Source organism: Haliaeetus albicilla, chromosome 4, assembly GCF_947461875.1.
Source record: "Haliaeetus albicilla chromosome 4, bHalAlb1.1, whole genome shotgun sequence".
Taxonomy (NCBI): Eukaryota; Metazoa; Chordata; class Aves; order Accipitriformes; family Accipitridae; genus Haliaeetus; species Haliaeetus albicilla.
Genome location: NC_091486.1, coordinates 51,837,876 through 51,861,192, shown reverse-complemented (window position 1 = coordinate 51,861,192; position 23,317 = coordinate 51,837,876). Strand labels below are relative to the sequence as shown.

Below are 23,317 nucleotides of genomic sequence, written 5' to 3'. Positions count from 1 at the left end.
CCATGTTATTATGGGGAATGTGGGTTCTTTCTAGTCTCACTATGTGAGAAGATGTGGTGTCCTTGCAAAAGGTCTCCCTCCTGTTCTATCAGCTTGGAGTGGCGGGTGGGAGAACAGCCAGGCTATGGGGAAGCAAACGAAGCAGAGAGAACTACCGGACTGTTTAGGTGTCTGTGTGTCCTACGTGACTAGCAATACCTGCACGCAAAGACAATGGGAATTAGACCTTAGCCCTACCTAAAGGTGAACTACTCCTGTAATGCAATGTGCAGCCTGATGCTACGTGCGCCGTGGAAACTATCTGTGCAGGTAATGTCCTTCAGCGGGTCTGGGGCTCCGGAAAGGACCTTGGATTTGTGCAGTGTTCCACGGGCATTTGGTTTGATATCAGCAAATATTATAGCCTGCATTGCTCTCGGAGCAGGGTGTGCAGGGAAGTCGGGAAGGAGTGGTAGTAGTTCTTGGCTGTGTCCCAGAGTCTCCGTCTCTTTTTCAGGCAGGAGTGGACTTGCCGCTACGTTCTGCTTCCAGTTTAGTGGCTTCCAAGGAGACCTCCCAAACTGCTTCACAAAGCAGAGTTTCACTGGCATGTCACATTCCTCCTGAGCCACTGAACAGAAAGAGTATTTTATCTTATCTGGGATTTCTAGCTACCTTATTGGAGGAACGAACATCTTTTCTGCCTCCCCAAGCAACTTATTAAACAGAGGCACTCGAATAGCACTTGGCAATAGCTAAATTACTGTTCTTCTCCTCGTACTGACTGTCACTTCTTTTCATATTCAGAACCAACATGAAGATGTCAAGAAGCAGCTGCTTGACCTGCAGCTGCAGCACAACAGCTTGAAACTGGAACATCGTAAGACACTGGAGACCCATAGCCAGAAATATGCCCAGCTGCAGCAGGAGAAGGACAGTGAAGTCACAAACTTGCAGGGTGAGTGTGATGGAGAGCTGCGAAAACACCAGGCAGAGAAAGGACTGAAGAACTGAATTCAGGAGAGGACAGTGTTTCTTCTACAGGCCCCCAAAAGGTCTGCAAATACTGTAGGAACTCTTCTGTGTGACTGTGTGTAGTGCCTTAGCCCTTCTATACCTCAGTTGGAGCATCGTCCTACCTCAGGGTGGTGGTGCGGGAACAAGGGCAGTGTTAAAACTGGCCAGGTGTCCTGAGATTTCATTGAGGGGAGGTGAGAGACGCAGAGCAGGCTACCAAGCAGCTTCCCCATGCAAGGGAAGCTACTGGGGCTCACAGGTGGTGGTTTTGTGTAGGAAAACACACCACAAAAGCCTCTGGCTGCTTGGGCTCTGCAAATGCATTGATCAGGCTGCAATTGCATGGTCAGTGTAGGGTCACAGAGGAGGGGAGCTCCTGCTTTTTTTTAATAGCCCCACGGGAGACTGTGTGACTTCAGGTTTAACCACACTTTGAGTTCTCTGGGTTTCAGAGACCCCTGCACTGTTATACTGCATGGGGCATCCCTGGCTTCTATCAACACCAGCACTTTCATGGCGTTATTTTAAAAGCCTAATTGACTTTTGATGGCTGCTTGCTCTTACTGCAGCTGCTACTTAGCTTATTTGTGTAGAGCCACGTAAGATAACAAATTATTGTGCCAGATGCTGATCATATTCGGACTGTGAAACAGTCCATGTGCCAAGGAGGTCACGCTCAAAATGAGTAAGATAATCCAAAAGTAAAAGGCATGAGGCTAAGATAGAGGTACATGCCTGTGGTTCCACAGTAGCCTGGGGCAGAAACAACAGGTTCATCCATCAGGTAATACTGCCTTACTCTATCCTTTCTCTGGTGTGTGAGTGTAACTAAGTTAGTGGAGATGCTTTTTGTGGCAGATAAAACATTGTGACATTTAGGTATCTATCTCATCTATTTCAATATATATTTTCCACTTCTCTGTATACTTCTGACAATGGAAGCCAGTTTCTTTACTACTAGAATCTTGTAAATGCTAACATTTAAGCTTGGGAGCAAGTTAAACATACTTTTTGTAATTAATGGTGTAGGTTTATAAAATAAATTTAATAATGCAAGTATTGCAGAGAATGCTGATCCCCTTAATTCCCAAAGAGTAGTTTCTATTTAGTCTGCTGTTTAATTAGATTGTGGGGCTTTTAAGGTTCACATCTGTTCTTACTTAGATTAGGTCTGGGAGACTGAAATCTACTGATGTTTTGTTTGGGTTTTTTTCTCTGATCAACAGAGCCCTAGTATCTGATGAGCACCCCTGCGTTAGAAGAGGGGAATTGAGCACAAGCAAGTGAAACCTAAATATTTATTTGTCTCTCTTCTTGAAATATGCCACCCCCAATGAAGTAAGAAAACAAATTCTGCCAGAGGAAGGAGAATAACTATCAGAAAAACAATTCAAAAAGGGAAGCTAGTCAGGAAGGTCAGCTTAAAGCTGAGATATTAATATTCTCTGTTCATTTTCCCAGCCTACTGTTCACTTGGTACCATCTCTCTCCTGTGCTTTAAGCTCAAAGCTGGCTAGTAAATCTTCCCTTAAGTATTGGTAACCATGCCGTACAAAAGAGCAAGACAGTCTCATGAGAGGTGGCAAAGACAGGGAGCATTGCTAATGTCTTATTTTCTTTCCTTATGTTCCACCAGTACTTTCTATATATAATGTGCCCTCAGGAGGCGTGTGTTGGAAGATGAGCCTCTGTCAGTGAGTATAATAGAGAACAGAAGATGTATCTGAGCAGTGGACATGCTGAGGGCTGTTAAAATGGAATGGAGGGAGTTTTGCTAGATTCAGTTGCAAAAATGAAACCCTCACGCCAGGGATGCTGGGGGAAAGCAGGAGCCCACTGGGAAGTATAAGGGATTGCTTTCACAGGTGCAGCTGGGTTTGGTAGCTCCTCTTTGGTGGTCCTGGTTGCTTTACAGCTTTGGGGCAGCTCTCGGGTTGGCGGCATAGCTATCTACGTGCAGAACGTGCTGGGATCTGGGGACAATGCAGCTGTTCCGTGTGACCCAATGGTTGGGGTATCTGTGCCCTGTTCCTGAAAATCCCTTCTTCTGGAAGTGGTTTTTGAATGCTGGTTAATGTGTCATGAGTATATGCTCGGATAGCTGAAGCTTCCTGGTCTTGTTAACTGGGGCCTGTTTAATCCTGTTTGCCTCCTCCCTCTACTCCGGGCCCTCTCCTGCTGCAGTATGAACTATTTTCTCCTCTGCTTTATAGGAACTGCAGTCTATTTATGCTGTATTTCACACCCCCAGCACAGCCTGTCCTCTGCTGTGCTCCCCCACGCTAATTCTGTACTCTCCGTTTTTTTTCTCATCACACATTGGCAGTCTGCTCTGAAGGCAGAGCGATAGTTTTGATCTTTGAGCTTCTGTTGGAGATAAGGGCCCTGTAGTTACAGCTGAGATTTTCTTCCCGTTGACACCAGCGGTAAAACTCCTGATGAGGTCACTGGGACCAGGATTTCATGTCTGCCATGCTGGTGGTAGAGGAAGGACATACAATGGCATGAAGGTTTTGATTTCCAGTTTCTGAATATGCTTTGAAGAAGTAGATGTTACTGAGGTATTGTCTCAGTGAAACTGCAGGATTCTTTTGGACACATCTCTCCCACGCTTGAGATGCCTTTGGTTCTCTCGAAGGCCTGAGGGAATGTCTGTATTGTAGTCAGAGGTCTTATCAGTAGCGATCTTGTGCTAGCTGTCACCTAGCCTGGCCTAACTGCCTAAATGTCCTGTCCCAGGGATGAATGTTATAAAAAAAGATACACCGCTGTAATCAGAAATATCTGTAATGTTGAGCTGAAATCTTGCATGCAATTCAGCCTACAGCAAAGTGACCATCCTGTTAGGGGAAAATTCCCATCCTTGTCCTGGCAGGTGCAACTATGTTTGTAGAGAAATCCCAGTGCATGCAATTCTAGTTATGTTTTAAAGGAGCTTCGTGATCCAAAAAAAAGCTGACTTTTTTTGACAGTCTTTTGTTTTATTGGAGGATACACAACTATATTCAAGGCAGTGAAACATAAGTGCATTGTGTGTCTTGTCACTGAAGTACTTAGGAATGTGCGAAGAGCTTGAAAGGAGCCCAACCTGGGAGCTGCAAGGCACAAGCTTGCTGCTTAACAGCATAGGAATAAATGTGCCTGAGGACCAAGTTGTCCTGTGATTGCCTTCTGTAAGTGGGTTGTGGGTTTTTTTGTTTGTACCATCCTTTCAAGAGGCAGCTTCTCTACGCAGTAGGAGGGAACCTCCTTACTGGATCTGCTGTGGGTTCAGGAGACCTGACAGACCTCTCCTGTAGTTGTTTCTCAACCTTCCAGTTACTGCAGGTAGGGGCAGTGACCACTGCTTGCTGCTTTCCCTGCTATTCAGCTGCAATGGGTAAGGGAAATGAAGAAACGAATATCTTGCTCTGATAGCAAGCACAGCAAGAGCCTGACCGTGATAGCAATAGTTAGCAGAGACACTCCAGAGAGGAGAAGGTTCCTTGGGTGGGCAGGACTCATGAGTGCTGAAAGGAATGATGATTCAGGTTTGTCAGTGTGTTTGGCTAGTCCCTAGCTAGTGCTCCACTGTAATTCCTGGGCTCGGAGAGATCGGTGAGGTCAAGAGGAATTTATGGAAAGGAAAATAGCCCTCTTGAGCAAATCTCTTCTTCTCTTGCAGATACAGTCTTTAAACTCAGAGAAGAGAGCAAGCTTCTTCGGAAGGCCCATCAGGAAGTTCACTCTCAGCTCCTTAATGCCCAGGTAATCAACAAGGGGGTGTTTGTGGCTGCACAGGACAATCTTTCACTGGGGTCTGGGTGCACCATCAAATATTCTCTAAATAACTAAATTTATTATTTATTATCAGCTGCATTCCAGTGTGGTCAGTTGCCTAAAACAGTGCTGGTAGGCGCTGGTAGTATAGATGCATTCCATACAGGTAAAATTCTCCAGCCTGGAATCTGTCCCAGTAGCTGAAAATGCAGGTATGCTACACAAGACACTGTGGGTCAAGTGAGCATGAACCAGCATATTCCCAACCATGGAATGCCTCCTGTCACTTACCTATGTCTCAAATACTTCCACCCTAAATGATGATGAATTGTCTCTGTTTATGCCTGTAAAATTAATTGCAGAAATAGCAAGGTAGAGGTGCCTTGCCTAGCTTGCTGAGACTACAAAGAGACACTCAACAACCCTGGCAAAAAGGTCCCTTTCTGCATCTCCCTGTGAAGCCTTAGTAGAGAGGGAGACCTACCAAATTTTGGAAGGAGCTATGTAAAAAAGAAGTTAGTGTTCAGTAATAAGTGTTGGAGTGATGCTTTCAGAGGCTGGGGCAGACATGCAAGTGGTGTTAGCTTAAGACTAGAGAGGCAGAAAAGCACTTTTATGCAGGGAAGAAGAAAGTTTTGTTGATATGGTGGTGTGCTCATGCTATGGAGATGGTGTGAGCCTCTTCAGCGTGCTGGAAGTCCTGACCTCACAGAATTCTGCTCACCCAGCTGAAGCTGGGAGAAGGGAGAAAGCAGCATATGCTGGGAGAAGTGGGAGGACTTAATGTCTCTACAGTGTGTGTCTGAGGCTCTTGTACTGAGCCAAGACACAAGCAACTTTAGAAGTACACTTTAAAAGTCAGGTCACAGTCTAAATTAGCCTTTTCTGTTGTTAATTAACAGTCTTCTGTCAAGCACTCCCTTGAATTATAGGATAAGCCCGGAAGAAAGGAGCTAGCTGTGGCTAGGTGATGTTAAGAACTGATTCTTACCCTGAACTGGATGCTGAGCTTGAACTGGGGGCGGGGGGGGGGGCGGGCGGGTAGTGGGTTTTGACTTCTATGGGATTGCTCTTAAGTTCTGACCTGATCTGCCCTGCAAAATAGCAGGCACCAAGTAGCTCTAGGGCATTGCAAACTTCACAGATAACTGGTTGCTCCAGGCAGGAAGCCCAGGTTACTGACATTGCAGGCAGCTGTCATTTCACAGCTCTTTGGCTCATGTCAGATGTGGTTTGAGGGGTCTCAGGTGGACAGTCAGTGTATTTGACTTGCCTGCCTTCATAATCGTGACTTACCACTGAGTGGCTTTTTTACTCTGCTCCTCCACGTGGCTAAGGCAGACTGGTAGGATTCTCTGCAGTGATACTGCCTGCAGTGATACTGCCCGCACTGTACTTGCTGGAAACTAAACAAAGACTTCTAGTCTCCATAGGGGTCAGTCCAGCAAGCCCATACCAAGAAATTGAAACAGCGTGTGATTACAAGCTTCTCGAGTGCCCCTGGCAAGCCTACATTCACACCTCCTGCTATCAAAATGGATCTCAGCCTTCATTTTTAGGCCTCCTGACCAAACTTTAAAGTAGCTGCCAATGTCACTGCTCTGTAGCTTGTTCTCAAGCAACATAAGAGATCCAGTCAGCTCCCATCTCATACAGGCCTCTGCCATTGACAGCTTGGGTCAATATCAGTTGAGCAAAGGTCCTCTGCTTGTTGTTACATATTTCTACTTTCGTCTTGCTGGATCAACGCTGAGTGCGTTTGCATCTGGCACGCCATGTGGGACCAGGCCTGAATTACTCTTCAGCAGAGTACCCTTAAAATGCTATTCGACTAACTGTGATGCATTAGAGAAAGCAATCAGCAGTTCAAGTGTGCAAACTAGCACATACTCTGAATTTTAAAAAAAACTTGGCTAGAGATGGCTGAGGCTACAAAGTCAAGCACTTGCAGACTGGAAAACACGGTGGCAGTTTTTGCGCAGCCAGTCTTAACTTTTGGCCCCTTCAGTGTTGTGACCAACGGGAAAAGTAGTTGGCAAGAAATGACAGCGAGCTGTTTCTTGCAAAAATTAAGAGAGAGCAAGAGTAAAAGGATTTGCCCTGGATGTGGAAGACACGGCTCAGCTCCCTGCTCTGAATGTACTAGACAGTCATATAAGAAAGTTGTGCTCCAACCATCTGTCCGACTGCTATTTCTGGCTCTTACAGAAGTGGCAGTGGTTCGTTCCAATGACTTCACAAAATACTTTGGACCTTTGTGACAATGAGCCTAGTGTTAAATCTTGGTTTTCTGTTCAGTTTTCTGATCAGTCCTTTGTAGCGTCTAATCAGTGTTTCATAACACAAAGGTGAATGGAATTGCATTTGCCGTCAGTGAGGCGAGATGCCATATGTTAGAGGAGACACCCACAAGGGCTCCCACCTTCTTTATCAGCGCTGCAGTTCGTCATTGCAGTGTCGATCTGCACTGAGTATCCTGTTGTTGAAGTTTAGACGAGTAATTTGCATTCTGGACAACATGTTCATTTTCCAAGGATTTCACAAGCGCAGCCTGCAGTGGCTGTCGTATCAGTTGGTCTGCCACGTAAAATGGGGCACGGTGGCATCAAGTGATGTATGCACAGCTTGCTGTGATGGGGTGCAAACAGCGTGTGGGAATTTGTGCATTAAGGCTAGTCTAAAGCTTCTTTCCCTCTGGGCTGACCACCTTAACAGGCTTTTGATGGGTACAAGTTTTGCTTCCATCTGGCTTGTTCTGACTGGAAGCAGTCTCTTACTAGCTAGAGCTATATCCCATGAACTATTCTTGGCTTCCTTTTCCTTTCCTCATTCCTTTTATGTTAGCTTTGCTGAGTGGTTTTATTGCGTTTTGTTTTTTTAATGTAATTTTAAGGTCAAATTTCAGGGGGAAGAACTGAAATCAACAGAGCCTGCTCAGGAATTAATTTCCTGTTAAACTTGCCTTGCTGCTTGGAAGCTTTCCTACTCTGTCCAGTCCCTAATTTGGTCCACTTCCAGTTACCCTGGCAAGCATATGAAAAGCTCTTCCCCCCTCACTTTCCTATAAATAACTGGGGTAGGAGTGGGGAGCTTTTCCTGAGTAGTTTTTCAAGCCCTACTTTTCAGGGTTGGAGATGGAAGAAATAAGCTGCAGCAGAGAGAAAAGTGTCGCATTTGCGTAACAGTCCAGGAGAATCAATTTTCATTTGTCTTGCAAAGTAAATTGGATTGTCAAGTAGGATTATGCCAATTATTGTCAGCCCTGCTGAGATGAGCGCATCCTCAGGAGGAGAAATGCCTCCACAAGAATAAAAAAAAAAAGCTGACCTGAAGGTACATGTGTGTGAGGCACAGGAGGAGAGGGAGTCACACCTAACGAGACCCAGGATGCAATTCTTGTGCAAAGTTATGTCAATGGCTCATGCACTAAATAACATTGGGCAAAGAATTGGTGTCATGGGTCAGCACTTCCAGGGTAAAAGTATGCAATAAAATAAGATGCAAGAATGGCAAAGGGGGAATACAGAATGTCCATGAAATCTGGAGGGAAAGCTGAAGACTAGCTTGGGCTTGTCGTTAATGGTTGTGGATTATCTCCCGCCTTTCATATATATAAAATAGCTTCTTTAGTAGTGTATCTGTGCTGAACAACCGGCCACAAAAGAGTGGCTATTCTCAGCAAGGAGTTGTTTAGCCCTGTTATTGTGTGAGGCTTCTCTGTACCCTTCTCATCCCCTCAGGCCCAGATGGAAGAGTTCAGGCAGCTCAAGGAAGCTCTACAGAAGATGCCAAGTTTCAAAGGAGGAGCAGGAGGAGCTGGGAAGGGGCAGCAGCAGTTTCAGGTGCCGAAGGAGCAGCCCATGGTGCCAGCCAACAGCCAGTTGCAGCTCGCACGGCAGAAGGTGTGGTACTCCCAGAAAACCCCAGGGAAGAGAGTTCTGCAGGGCTTCTGTGGGTTTTCAGCATGGGGCTTTGAATTGGAGGGAACTGAGCTTGTTCCTTTAGAGTTTGCTGTTGTCCTTTCTTCCTCGCAGGTTTTTCCAGTCAATCAGGAGAATCGCCCTGTTGGGAACCCGCTGGCATCACAAGTCTCTGGGGTTCAGAAGCAGGCAGACGGCCCTCTGCTGCAGGGCCAGAACTTGTACAGTAACGACGGCCCGAGGCCACAGGCTAATGTGCTCTTTACCCATCCAGTCCCACCGCAAGATGCCAATTCGCTGCCAGATGCTATGCCAGCCTGGCCAGCAAGACGCGAGGATGGCCACGTGATCCGATTCACCCGGACCATGAACAGTCTACCAAATGGGAACCCAGTAAGTTCTGCACACTCGCTGCTCGTTTTGTGTAGCCCGTGCTTTTGAAGCTCAAAACTATGATATTTGTAATGACATGCATATGTGCATTCCACTTCCCTGATGTGGAGACTGTCCTGGCCCTAGGTTTCAGACTCCTGTGCACTCTTTAAGAGTTTGTGGTTTAGTGGCTGGGCTCAGACTAACAGGCTAGGGTTCTTGTTCTGGATCCTGCCAGATCTGCAAAGAGTAAATCATAAAAGCAGCTCCCCTGCCTCCTGGTGTGATTAAGAATGAGCTATGGAAAGCACATCTCTAGAAAAATGACAATAATTGCAGTGTGGTTAGACTATAATTACAGTAACTATTACAATGGCAATGTGTGGAGGGTTTTTTTAGAGGTGGTTTTGTTTTTCCTCTTTTCTTGGAGATTCACCTACCCAAGACAAGCTTGGGTCACATAGGATCCAAATTATTTCCTCTTGGCTGTGTGGAAAGAGAAGAACCTCTCTTACTGCAGGCTGTCTGGAGAGAACTGTAGATTTGTTCTGGAGCACTGCTGAATTTGTTTTTTGGTAAAGGATTTGTCTGGCCCATAAACCTGCCCAAATTCAAAGGACATCTGCAGGTATCTGATGAGATTAGGAGCTTGTGTATATCCCAAGCGTATGCATGTGTCTTCTCTGCAGGATCTGAAGATGGTGATGCGTATTCAGGTGAAAAGCAATGAGGAAAGCCAGGCTCCTGGATTGTCACTGTCTGATCTGAAACAACCCTCTGCAGCAGAAAAACCTCAGCTGCCAGAAAACCACCACTCTACAGGGAGCAAACAAGTGCAAATGCAAAGGTTGGTGGAACAAAACTCCCTTCTCCTCTCAATGTTGAGGCTGAAACGTAGCATACAGGCTCATCCCTGGTCTCTTTCTTTTTGTGTTTATTGTGGTTTCTACTTGCAAGATGGTTGAAGAAAGTGTTAGTTATTTGTTCCACTGTCATCTAATTCTTGTAACTGAATGTTCTTGCCAGGTCTCCATCTCAGCCGAAGCAGAAGACTAGTCATGTTGCAGGCAATGTTGCGTGACTGAATGCACAGACTACTGTGGGTGCTGTGCTGGCAAAAAGAAAAAAAAAGGCTGTTATTGGTGCATGCTCTGTAGGCTGCCTTTCTGTTTGAACTGTTTGGTGAAGTGTTTGTGTGGGGAGGAGAGAGAAAGAGGAGTTACTGCTGAGTGAGATCAGGTCAGCGCAGATTTCCTACTAGCTAGAGGAGAGGGTGGAATGGGGGAGTTAGTTCAGACTTCAAGAAGTCTCCCTTTCAGTGGTGGTGACTTCAATATCCTGTTTTGTTTAGCAAACTGAAGAAATTCTGCACGATGGAAGCAACCCATCTGCAGCAGCAAGGGTGGCTAAAAATTCCTTCAGTTTCTATAAATAAGAGGCTTTAAGTTGTATATTAGAGCTGCAACTTGCTCATTTTTTCCACTAAATAATCTGCCAAGCTCTGCAGGAACAACCAGACCTTGAAGATCTGAAAGCTTCTCATCTCCAAGGTCGTATGGTAATCTAGAAGTAGCAGGCAACCAGCCCTAATTAGGTACTACAGTTTTTTCTGGTTTTGCTTCTCTGTATTGTCTCATCGGTGTTTTCTTTCCTCCCAGGGAATGGAGCTTGCGTGCCTCTTGCCAGTGCACTTCTGAGGTACACTGGGGATTTTCCTTCACAGAGCCTGATTAGAAAGTGAGAAGTCAGACAGGTCTGAGCCCTGTGATCCCAAAACTATGGGGTTTATCCAGAAAGGGGTAAAACAGTTTACAGCGATAGTTTATGCCAGAAATGAGGACACAACCAGAATCCATCAAACAGCCCAGGCTTTTGTCCTGTCTATGTTCCTGCATACCTGCACTTGAGATGATGTAGTTTATATCAACTTCAGCTTCATGTGGAGAAGTCAAACCAATTCAGCCATATCAATAAAAGGGTCAGGTTTTATAATAAAAGACCTGGAACTGGTACAATCTTATGAGCTTAGCTGAAACCTTGGTATTAAAATTCCCTGTAACTTGGATCTGTTGCTCATATCGGACATCCTCAGCACAATGTGTTCTCCAGACCTGTTCTTGGGGTAAATGGGAGAGGGGAGCTCTGGGGAGGGGAGTGTCTTGAAAAGGGCAGAGGTTCAGAGAATGGCATGAACCTACCCATTCCATGCCGGTAACAGAATGGATAATTCCTACAGTATGTTATTTGTATTGCTGTAGTACCTGGGAGTGTAGTCAGGGACCAAGATCCTGTTGTCCTGGATGCTGTACAGGCACAGGAAAAACTATTTACAGTCTCAGCAGCATTCACAGAAGACTAGTCTGTTTTGTAAAAGGAAGAAAATGAGACTGCAATTCATCAAAGTCTGGCCATAATCCAAAAACTGACTCTGAAAATAGAGCTTCCTCATTTAACTTACTTATCTCCTGTGTGTGTCCAGGTCATACCTGCTCAGTTTACTGGATCAAACAAGATTTAACTTCTGTTTTATCTGTAGAGGAGACTTCCGGATTTCAATCTGAATTCAGTCTGATCCTACCCATTCTTCTCTGCCATTTTTGTTCCTTCACTTAACGTGTAATCTTCCCAGGTCAGAGATTGTGCTTTGCATAATTCTTTAAAGGGCAATGTCCTCCCAATACTGCTTTGATAGGTAACATCTACGTGGACACACACAGTAACAGCACAGAGGATATTCTGCCTTTTTACAGGGAGGGACTTGTATGGGTGTAACTGAAGGTGAGGGTTGAAGTTTTGATGGCAGAATGACCTTTCCTCAGCTATGTAGAGCCTAGTGAGGGTACTGTCACGACTCAAATAGAAAATGCAAATAGTGGATTTCTTTGGCAAATGCCTTCTGAAAGGACAGAGATCATGGTATGTTTGGTGTGCTTTTCTTTTTCTGGATCTATCATCGAGAATTACTGAGCAGCTGGAGGCTGTTATTTACACTGCATGAGATTTGTGATAAGGAGTGCATAAACCAACTTTCTCCAGAAGGTGTCAATGCCAAGAACAATATCATGCCGCAGTAGAGTACAAAAGAGGCCACGCATCCAATGCCAAGAACTGTTGCATTGGGTGGCTGAGACCAGCAGATTCCAGATGAGCTCTTGATGGCCAATTTACATTTTGATGGTTTTATAATGGGGAAATCTGAGCTGAAGGCTGGGTTATGATTTTTTGTACTGAAAGTTTTGTGTGGTGGTAGTATGCTGGCATTAAAAAGCTGCTAAAGCTAAGGCCACTTGTCCTTTCTCAGCAGTGAAAAACTTAAATGTCTTAAGTAGACTTTTAAATCTCAGCTGGCTCATGTAGCAGGACAGGCTAAACTAAGCAGTGATCCTGCTTGAAACTGGTGGTAGCTTACTCAGATTAAAAGTTTGTTTCAAGTGCTTTTGAGAGTCCCTGTTATTGGGATTATTGGGATTTTATTCCTTCCTTTACCCTTCTTTGTTTCTGAAGGTGTCCCTGAGTAAGGATATTTGGGAAGAAAACATTCCTTGTGAGACAGACCTGCTTTCTGGGCTTTTCAGAGGTTCACTCAAACTAATTTGAAGATAGTCCATTTCTTCTCTGACCTCCAATTAATTTCCATGCAGTGGAATGGTGTTACGCTACTAAGTACTCTGCTGCTGAGTCTCCAGTTGAGTATCCACGTGAGCTGTGCTATTGCTGCAGCAGGCAGAGGAGCATCAATGAAAAATGTGTTGCATTTGGCATATACCTTGATATCAAGTATTTGTCCCTCTGAGGCACTTCTGTTGAGAAGGAAGTAGACATAGATATTGGTGTAGACATCAGCAGAAGTGTATCTGAGGTGGAACCATTACAGAGGAAGGAATTCCTGACTATGATCTGCCTGAAAACGGTTGCCTGAACTCTCGTAGATAGATCTGTGTAGGAAAATTGATTTTTCAGGTCAGTAGATGGATGAAAACATTTGGGGGGGGTAGGAAAAGCAGGAAATCATAATGGAATGTGGCTTCCCTCACTGAATGAAGAAATGAAACTTTTTCCTATGTTCACCTAAAAAAAAAATCAAAACAGTATGCGAATGTTTCCTTTCAACTAGTTCTATTTTCACTGTTTGGGTTTGTACAAGGGACAGATGCATGCTATGGAAGAGTTTTATAAACAGATGCTGGTTAAAGTATCCATCCCAGTTGCAAAGCTTTGTAAAGAGCTTGTAGCTTTAAAAAAAAATTATCAGACAACGGAAACTGTCAACTTTGTATTGCAGCTTTCCTGTTTATTTTGAAAGTTTTTTTTTTTCTCCTTGTAGGCAAAAATTCTACAGTTTTACTTTAGTAGCATGTTCATTTTAAATTAAGTTGGAACAATAAAAGAGGATTTATGTTTCTGATATTTCTTCAAAAACTTAGATTTGTGTATTTGGGTATGTGTGAGGCATGAGTAAGTATCTATTTAGAATTGGAATTAATTGCTATGTGGATATGTTACTGTATCATATGAATAATATTAGAGCAGTTCTACAATAAATTGTGTTTACAAAGCATAACTTACTTTGTAGTTACGTGGCATATTAAATGTTCTTTCAAGCAGATATCACAGTAACTAATGCAATCTGCTAGTTTTGCCAAAAAATTAAATTAGGACAAACTTCTGTGTGTGTTGGAGTTTTTTTCCCTCTGCTGGCTGTTATGGAATAGCATTATGAAATATCTCTTGATATACTGAAGCAGGGGTGGTTCTGTTTTGTTTTGTACCCTTGTTGCAGCTGGAAAGACATAGTTAACAAAGTGAATGCCCAGATGGATGAAGAACAAGTGCACGGTTACCCAAAGAGCCTTCGTTTTGATCCCAAGCCTGGGCAAGAGATGCAGAAAGGCAGCCCACAGCCACCCAGTCAGAAGAGAGGGGAAGAGCATCAAATAGCTGATCAGGAAGGCGAGAAGGAAAGGACAGATGATGAGGAACTCGAAATGGGTATGGTTTCCCTAATCCTATGCTGTACAGTACTAATTTGTTGCTAAGCAAGGTGGGGAGTGAGAAAAGCTCTCTGCTTGTGTTAAAGGAAAACCTTACAACTCTAAGTATTCTTGTGCTTTTATTGTCCTTGGTCAAATGAAAAGCCTGGACAGTTTTCCATTTTTGTTCCCTGTTGTCCTGCATCCTCACACATTCCCAAGGTAGTGGACCCAAAATCTGTGTAAGTAAAGTCAATTCTTCTTTCATTCCTACGGGAGTGATGGGGAAAATGTCACTGTGTTTTTAAAGACTTGATCGCAGTCTCCCATAGGAATTAATTTAGTTTTTTTAGAAGTGGGATTTCTAACTTAGAGCAGAAAATTTCCCAACTGTCCTTAAAGGGCTAAAAGCAAATAAATTCAAGGGCAGCTAGTTGTATTTGTCAGTCAGCCAAGAGAGCACCTACAGCCATTTGAAAGTCTAGTAAGTAACTGCATTTGGGCAATTAGAGGCCAGCTCTTAGAATAGTGTGTTAGAATTCCTCAGTCTTCTCATCTGGATCTGTTCAGACCCTTGTGCATTGACTCACTCTGCTAATAACTGGTTGGGAGAAACATTTGATTTAGTGTAAAGCTCATCATCACACCATGAAACCAGCTAGTGAATAATCCATTAGATTACACATGTGAGGGCAGAATCTTTTCTTTGCCTCATTTTCCAGGTGAGGTTTATCAGTTGTTGTGTGAAACAAAACAGCTGTAAAATGACTAGACCTTTCAGAAAATTACAGTGGGTGGGTGGGGGCCCGGAGCACTTACATAGGTCCAGTAACAAAGGGAAGGTTGATTTAATTGCAGCTGTATGTCTACAAGTGTAAGAGGGAAGCTACAAACTTCCTCTGGAAGCAAATAAAGACGACATCAAAAATGTATTGCAGTAAGCCAGTCAGGCGGTGGAGAGCTAAAATGGGCTTTCGAGTAGAGGTGTCGAGTCTGAGAATCTGTGCAGAGATCCTCTGCTGTGCTCAAGAGGCCAGGATATACAGTGTGAGTACTTTGTAAACAGATTTCTTTGCTGCAAACAGACTCTACCATCAATTTCTCTTGCACATGTGGAAATAACCCATAAGATCTGGAAGCTAGCTAGTTACCTTTGTCAAAAAGAGACACTGAAATGTAGATATGACTAATGCTAATTCTGTATGTTGCTAGTCTGAGGTAGAGTGACTAAGTAGGTGGCTTTTCATGTAGCTAATTTTTTGCTGCGGTCTTGAATGCATTAAGGCAGGGAAGCTGGGAGCTGAGATTCCTCTGAGGATCTCATTTGAAATGCTGACTTGCATCCTCTTAAACGTTATAAAGATAGTCTCAGCCTGGTTTCTTGACAGTAGGTTTTGGCTCTGGATTTGGAAAAGAGGAGGGATGTCATGGGGCAGAGATGAAGGTCAGTAGTTCTAACTGAATCTTGGATCAAAAGGCTGAAATCACCCAAGATGGGTGATTTCCTCCCAGGCTATTGGCTCTGTTCACTCTGTGCACGTAAGTCCTCCCTTCCAGAACAGCAACAATTAGGTACCTAACAGCTAATGTGCATACAGATGCCCGCTTGGAGAGGAGGTTTGGTATTCCTGTGCTTACCCACAGCTATGTTTAGCTGCTATTTCATGTTTTGCTGACCTGATTTTCAGCAAGTCCCCTTAGAGGAACTGAACTAATTGGTTCACATCAAAGTGAATTCTACCCTGAAAAGAAAAGGCCTCATTGCAGGTATAAGAGAGCATGAGGACCAATAGCCCTTGACCTCTGTGTCCTAATTGGAATTAACAACCAAAGTAATGACTTGACTGCCCTGGCTGTGCTGCTGTCCAGTTGGGAACACTGCTGTCTCAGAGGCTCCTTTAATGTTTTTTAGGAGAAGCACTCAGCCTGTGGTGAGTGCCAGAGCTGGGACATGTCAGAGCCATATCCAATTCGGGGTGAGGATTAGGACTTTACTTAGTTGAAAGCAAAGGCTATATTTTTAAAAGGCTGTATTTTTTTTGTCTCATTAGTACTGTCCTCCTGCCCTGACCGCTCCTTTACCTGGCAGAGGAAGCCTGCCTTTTGTTCTTGTCAGCAGCTGCGTGCCAGTGAAGGGGAAGGTGGCACCGACGTACTGACCTGCCATGGTCTAGTTTGGCTCCTGGTGATGGTCTGACCGGCTGCATGGCTGGGTTGCTGCTATAGATGCTGCCCAAACTTAGCAGTGGCGTGAGGGAAAGATGCATCTTAATATAGATTAGGGCCTGAATTCAGAGCTGGTTTTTGTCTTTGATTCATATGTGTATCATTCAGTAAGTTATGGGCGTGCTTCAACACATGCTTATGGTCCAGCCTTGGGGACAAGGAAGCAGTTTGGGCAGCTGTAGGAGCGTAGTGCTGCTTTGCCCTGAACTCTTGCAAACGGCACTGAAGAAGCATTCCTCTAAAAACTTCAGTGTCGAGACAAATCCCTGCTTGGCATAGAGTTAATACAGCTGCTCCCCAACAAGTGGGAATCTGACCTGGTGACACTGACTTTTGAGAGAGTACACTGATAACTGTCCCTCTTCCTTGCAGATGCAGGAGTGATTGAGAGAGAGGAGAATTTGCATTCTCAGAAAGAGACTGTTGCCCAGGAACCAATGGTAAGTAATGCTGTTATCTGGATGCTAACCCTAGCTCTGAATAAGAGTCCAGCTGTCCCATTTAAGTCAATGCTTTCCCAGAAGTTTCTATAACATGCAACTCCAAACTCCTTGGTTCTGGAGGGATTCAGAGGGATAACAAAGGCTGGGGTTTTTATTTTTTAGAACCACTAACATGCTTGTAGAGAGGTGCAGCTGAAGTGCTACAAGCCAGCACCTCCTGCTTACTGGTGAAGGCAGCAAGCCTTCTGTATCCCAAGGGGATATCCTGCCTGGTATTCATAAGAGGCTTTTCTTGTCCAGATGCCAGATGATGCTGCAGATCCTGCCCAGGATCCCAATAACCAAGGTGAGGATGAGTTTGAGGAAGCTGAGCTGGAGAGACCTGACTTTGAAGAGAAGGTGGGAGGTTTGGAGAAGTTCAAGGAGCCCAGCGTAAAAGAAGAGTCGAAAGAGAAGCCACTGAAGGTGACTGACTTGAGGGCAACTAGCAGGGGCCAGGGAGAGATCCCCAGCTATGAATGGCGGGAGGCAGAGAGCTTAAGGTCTCAAATCAAAACATCATGTTCCTGGATAGATCCATATCCCACTGCAAGGATATGGCAGGCAGGAGAAACCTCTTTGAGTGTGAATCGGTGGGTTGGTCAGTACCAGAACTTGTTCTGGCCCTGTCCTCTCTGCTTGTTGAAGTCATCCCTAGCATTTGCAGCACCTACGTGGCTGGAGAGACATTTTATAGGAGAGGGCTTGCTCCGCAGCTATTATTGCAGAGGTCTGTGCCTTCAAGCACTTGAGAGACCAAAACCAGAGACAATAATATGCTATGCTTGGGGTCTGGTCGGTGCAGCCATTGCTGTTCCTGGGGTGGGTATGCAACAAGCTGTTGGCAGCAGTGACAACACGTGAGAACTCTGCCTCTTTGTTTGCCTGCTTGCAGATGGAATCCATTTATTTTGCAAAGTGCTGCTTGCTGTCTGAAGCCAGACTCTGCATCAGGGAAATGTTAGCTTGTTTTGACAAGCAGCTGAGTGTTGCTTGTTTTAAAAAGGAGTGTTTTATCTGTCGGGCTCTAAAATCATGATTAATAGTGAGGTTTAAAAAAAAAAAGAAACCCAGGCCAATGAAATCAAACAAGAAAGAGATGCTGGCACCAACAGAGCAACACCTCCTTAAGATTACTGAAAATGTGGAAAGAATTAGTGACATAAATACCTGAGTTTCAGATAGGGCTGTGCTATGCTCCCTAAAGCTCCACCCTAAGTAACTTTTAGATTCCCTGCGGCCCTGGAACTTGATGCAACAGAAGCATGTGCAAGGGTCCTGGCCCTGGGACCCTCCTGCTACAGGAGAGGCCTCTCTCCCCACAGTGGAAGGAGCTGGGCAGTTGCTGCCAGCAGGTGAGAAGACAGACTGGATGGGGAAAGTACAAACGGAGTCTGGGTTGCCTCGTGGTCTCTCTGCTGACGTGTGATTCCTAATCTGTAGCCCAGTCTTCCAGACCTGGGGTTCTAATGCAAGAGAGCTGTATCCCTGGCTGGGAATGGAAGTAGGATGGGGCACTGTCAACAGTGTCTGACTTTCTGTATTTTTTAGGATGCTGGCAGACCTGCCAAGCCCAGGGAAGACCCAATGGATGACTATCAAGAAGATCAGGAGCAAGAAATTGTACGACACCAAGGTTCTTCCTCTTTTCCTCTCTGGTGTGATTGTTACCTGGGTATGTTGGTAGGCGGGACCTGAGTATGACTCAGCTTTTGGGAAACCAGATGTGAGCACTGACTTCAGTTTTGTCTCTGCCTGCTCAGTGAGTTGGATCTCCAGAACAAACCTAGACCCCACATACCTCTGCTCCCCTTTTCTTTTTCTGGTGTTCAGAGTACCTTTTATGCTCTGTCTCCCTTCCTCATTTCTTTCTGCATCAATCTGCAGCAGTTGAGCTGTGAGATGCTTACCAAACAGCAGCTGGGGTGAATTACAAGCTGTGCCAGTGCAGCTAGGCAAGATCAATATGTGTTTCTCTAAGCATCACCCTGGGTTTATTCCTGTGGTGAGAAATTCATGGGGAGCCCTGTAGTCTGCTGCTGCACAGATCCTACTGGGTCTAGCCTGTGTCTGTGGAAGAGCTGGGGAGAACTTCACCTGTGCTTTGAGAAGGGTTGTTGGGTTACAGCCAGCAAGTCGAACAAAAGTATGGGTGGCAGAAGAATGTGATGTCCCACTCCTGAAGGAAGTGTGGGAGGTGGTGCGTTTGGGCCACAGTTGCCAGGAAGCAACTGCTCCTCTATTTGGCTGAAAATGGGTATTATTGCTGTGTCACAGAGCCCCAGGACTGCTGTAGTCAGTGACAAGTTGGCATTCCTCTAGGAGAAAGATTGGAGGCCACCAAAGATTGAGAGCATGAGTACTAGACAGGATCACCTGGTGCCTTCTGGCTCACATAGGTAGAAATGAAGGATCCTCTTCCAGTCTAGTTCATCCTCTCCTTGCCCTTTGTGAGTGGCTGCTGCTGGCTTTTTCTGCAGTTTCAACATGATTTCTGAGGAATTGAGGGTTTGGGCTGCCTGCTGGGAATGGAGTGGGGAAATAAGGAGTGGGCAGAACAAAGTTGATGTCAGGAGCTATCCTTGCCCTGTGTGTAGAACCTGGCTTGTACACTGGATAGTCAGACCTAAAAGTGCCAATGCAGGCTGTGCTGGCTGCTGCATGTTATGGGTGGGATTTGTTACACAGTTTTAAATGTGGTGGATGTAGGATATCTTCTTCTATTCATGTAGTAGTAGCAACAGGCGGAGATCTTAAAATGGCATTGTAATGCCAGGATATTAAATGGGCATAAAATGAACAGGCTGATCATGGCAACACAGGTTTCTTACCTCTGTGTCTTGGCTAAGTGACTTGCCAGTGACACCTAAAGGTCCCTGGCAGAGATGGATTCTTCCCTGTTTTCCTGAGTTTCCCAAGCTGGGCCGGTATGGTAGAACAGCTATACTCGGAAGCAGCACGGTGCGCTGCTAGTTAGGGTCTCCTTTTCTAGACCTTGCTGATTTTTCCTTCCTGGCTCTGTTCCCTCTGCACCCAGGAGGATCATGGAGGTGAGGTGGATGACAATGATGACCTGGAACTTGTCCAAGACCAGAAGAACCATGCAGGCATACAGAGAGCTGATGGCAAGAGGGATGACTACTACTGAAAGATGCTGAAGGAAAATGGAATATGCTAGGAATGAGGGGATGGGAACTCCTCCTGGGAACTGGCTCCTGTATTAAACACTGCCCAGAACAGATAAAGGCAGGAGGAGATAACTGTCTCCGCAGGCACTGAGCAGGGTGCTTGCAGATGTGCATTACATCTACATGTGTGGGGCCATTGCTGCCTCTCTGGTCAATAGCATGGAAGTGCTCTCAGACTGTAGGAATGATTTTATCCTGCTGCTTTTCTTAGAAGCACTTTTTGATTTATTGTGTTCTTCACCTTCTTGTTTTCCCTATCCCCTCCCAAGCTGGAGAGTTTCTTTTTTTTTTTTTTTTTTTTTTTTTTAACCCCCTGGGCAGCGGAGGGGTGCCTGAACTTGTCCTTGGACTGACTCGACTGATTGCTAATACAAAGGAATCTGTCTTCATAAAATATTTTGCTCAGTAGTGTTTCTTTAAAACATCCTTTGCTCGCATCAGAGTAAGGTGGAGAGGAAGTTAGCCTGCTTTTTGTCTGGAGTAATGCAAGGGTGATGGCTAACCATGACCACCAACAGAAATGACCATGTGCCAGCCAGTGTATGTGTGTGCATGTGTGTATATGAACAACTGGATCCTCTTCCTTGTGCAGAGACCCTTCCCAGTGACTCAGAGTTGAACCCTGTAGAGTTCTCCTTTCCTTGACTTTGAGCTCTGACTGTCCTGCTGGGCTTGGAGCCTCCCCATCTAATGCTGTGCATCTTGTCTTGACATTGCTGCTGCACCCTGGGTTCCAGGAGATGTGGGCTGGCCTGAGCTAAGACAGGCTTTTCTGTGATGGTGGCAGGGACTGCCACCAAGAAACAACTGCATCCTTGCCGTAACCTCTGCAGGTCACCAGCTGTCGTGAATGAAGTGCTTCATGGCACAGCTGCCAGTCCCTCTAATGGGGTATTCTTTTTACTTTGTGTAGCATTTCAGTGGTGTGGATGCCCTCAGTGGGAGGTGAACAGAGTCTGGGAAGGGCCAAACTGTCCACTGCTTAAAGTTCTCAACTGCAAGCAGCAGGACGGGAGCAGACATCCATTTCTGTGATGAGTGTGTTTGCTCAAACCTTACTACTATTCATGATGCAGCTGCAGCATCCCAGCACAGCTGTCCCTACTCTGCCCTCCTCAGGCTTTTGGCAGAACGTATCAGAGCATATCCCAGCCTGCATCTGCCTCTCAGACCTGTAACCTCCTCCCTCCCTATCTTCCTGACATACACTCAGCTTTTGGCACGTCCCTAGGTGCCCTAGGTTGTTCAGGATTCCCAAGCAAGCATGAAAGGCTTGCTAAGGATGAAATGTGGTGCACAGGAGGGGGGGAAAAAAAAAAAGTAAGGGAAAGTATTCATGATGGTAGACATGAAGGAATATTTGGAGCCCAGCTAATGCAATTCCATCCTGGTCAGCTTCTTTCCAGTCTCCCAACATTTGACAGGGAGCTAAGATAAATTTTGCTCTTTCTAGACAGGTCTGGTTTTTAATCAGGAAGTTGGGTATTTCTAGTGTTCTGTTGATCAGTAGATTGAAATCTGTGGTGCTTTGCTTAGTCTCCAAAATGCATCTTGCCTGACCTCAGATAGAAAGAAGGAATGAGTCAGCTGGAGTCCCTGGAGTTTAAAACGGAGGCAGCAGAAAGGAGAATGGGCTTAATCATGATATTGCAAAGCCTGGGAGCTGGTTTAGTCACGAACAGGGCAGAGCGCTCGCATCTCCTACCTTGTGCAAGACCCATGCATCAGAGCTGTCTCCTGCTTCCTTGTCACCATGTCAGAAGTCCTGGACTCTGGGACCTCATTTGTCAAATGCAGCTTGTGGTTGAATGCTGTGACCTGGTAGAAGATCAGAGGAGAGACCTTTGTTCCCTATTTGAATTACTTAAGCTTTTTTGTAATCCTTTGTTTTGGGGCATATTTTGTAAGCACTTTTAGACACTTGGAAAAACAGTATTTATCTCCCGATAAGCTTGGTCTTTTTCATTCAGACAGTATTGATCTTTTTCTTCCACTGGTTCTAAGGAGCTTGAAATTAACATGTCATAGGACTTCTTGGTTCTTTGTTTTTGTTCTGCTTGTGTTTCTTAACCAGCACAATCAGCTGTGCAAGTCAAACTGCAGGGTAGATTGGAGTAGTTAATGTGGCTGGCTCTCTGCTTGCTTTGCGTGGAAGCAACAAGAACTCTGCTTTTCCAGATGCTGCCCTTTCTAGAGCTACAGCATCAGGTCAGCTGGATGGTACTGCTGGTTATTACAGAGCCCAGTAGAATCATGTTGTTAGGACCTCAAATACCTGATCTGCTGCTTGCTGAAATTGGGGAGGATGTACTTGTGCGCCGAGACCGCAAAGAGCCGCATTGCAACAGTTTTGAACTGTGTGTTCCAAAACCATGTGAGAATACAGAACTCCTCACAGGTGAATACTGATGATACTAGCTTTTGGGAGGACATGAGAGAGCTCCTGGCTACAGAGTTCTGTCTGCAGCCATGCCTAGGCACCTTATCTCAGCTAAGTTAAGAAAGTCAAAGATGGAGCACCCCAGCCACAGTTGGGGTGTCAGCAGCAGTTCAGCTGCAACCCACTACTTAAGATGAGAAGAGCTTTCTCAGGCCTGGAAAGGAACATTCAATCCGCAGAGCATTCTCTGCCTTTCTTCTGTTTCTCCCAGCTTTCTCCTGGATCAGAAATCTGGGAGTGGTCCAGCTCCTATTTAAATTAAGTTATTTCATTTGAGAGCTTCAGCAAACCCCCAATTTATAAATAGTTTTTTGATCTTTCCATTTTGTATCGCTACCTAGAATACCCTGCTTTAAGTGTAGAGGTATCCAGGCTTCAGTGTGCGCACAGATCTCCAGAGAAGATGAATGCTGTTCTAGGGGCTCTGTACTCATCCTACTTGGTATCTTTGGGCAGGATTTGTGGGCAGAATAAGCAAAGGTGCCAGAGTCAGAACAGCAGCTAGAGGCTGTTCCAGGGAGTCTAGGATAAGGTCTATTAACCAAATGCAATAGCTGCTCATGTAGCCCACTGAGTAGCTCACTGCAAAACTGTTACGTGGTTTAAGATATCCAAAGTGACTTGAAATGGTTAATGCTGTGTTAGTGCTTTATATTACCAACCTTGCTGTATGATGTAAGACTTCTCAGCCTCCACCGTCTGCTATAAATAGCACATTCAGAATAAGATTAGCTGGAGCTGCAGTTATTGGTTCAGATACACATCCTGATCGAAAATGCCTCCAATTCTCAGCCGGGCTAGTAAGATGTCATTGTTTCACAGTTCAGTGCAGGATCAACAACCAACACAGTCTGTGGCACGAACTTCAAACCTGCATGCCCAAGCTGCCCCAGTGAGATGCATAGTATAGCTATCTGTCTGCTGAATTTCGTTCACGCCTCTTCCATGCTTCTCTTAGCCTGTG

The 23,317-nt window shown here is 45.2% G+C and overlaps 1 protein-coding gene across 3 annotated transcripts in view; it reads left to right on the top strand.

The window, feature by feature from the left end:
• Positions 1-23,317, top strand: part of LOC104312701 (Golgi integral membrane protein 4) — a 41,561-nt gene that overhangs the window by 15,096 nt on the left and 3,148 nt on the right. Inside the window, exons 5-14 of one of the 3 annotated variants that reach the window (XM_069782684.1) lie at positions 787-937; positions 4,661-4,743; positions 8,496-8,657; positions 8,790-9,068; positions 9,737-9,894; positions 13,828-14,036; positions 16,616-16,683; positions 16,987-17,151; positions 18,277-18,361; positions 19,763-21,219. In XM_069782684.1, the coding sequence (XP_069638785.1) occupies positions 787-937; positions 4,661-4,743; positions 8,496-8,657; positions 8,790-9,068; positions 9,737-9,894; positions 13,828-14,036; positions 16,616-16,683; positions 16,987-17,151; positions 18,277-18,361; positions 19,763-19,779 (1,377 nt within the window). In that variant the 3' untranslated portion in view covers positions 19,780-21,219. Of the gene's footprint in view, positions 1-786; positions 938-4,660; positions 4,744-8,495; positions 8,658-8,789; positions 9,069-9,736; positions 9,895-13,827; positions 14,037-16,615; positions 16,684-16,986; positions 17,152-18,276; positions 18,362-19,762; positions 21,220-23,317 lie in introns of those variants that run through there. The other 2 variants (XM_069782682.1, XM_069782683.1) reach the window with 2 other exon arrangements.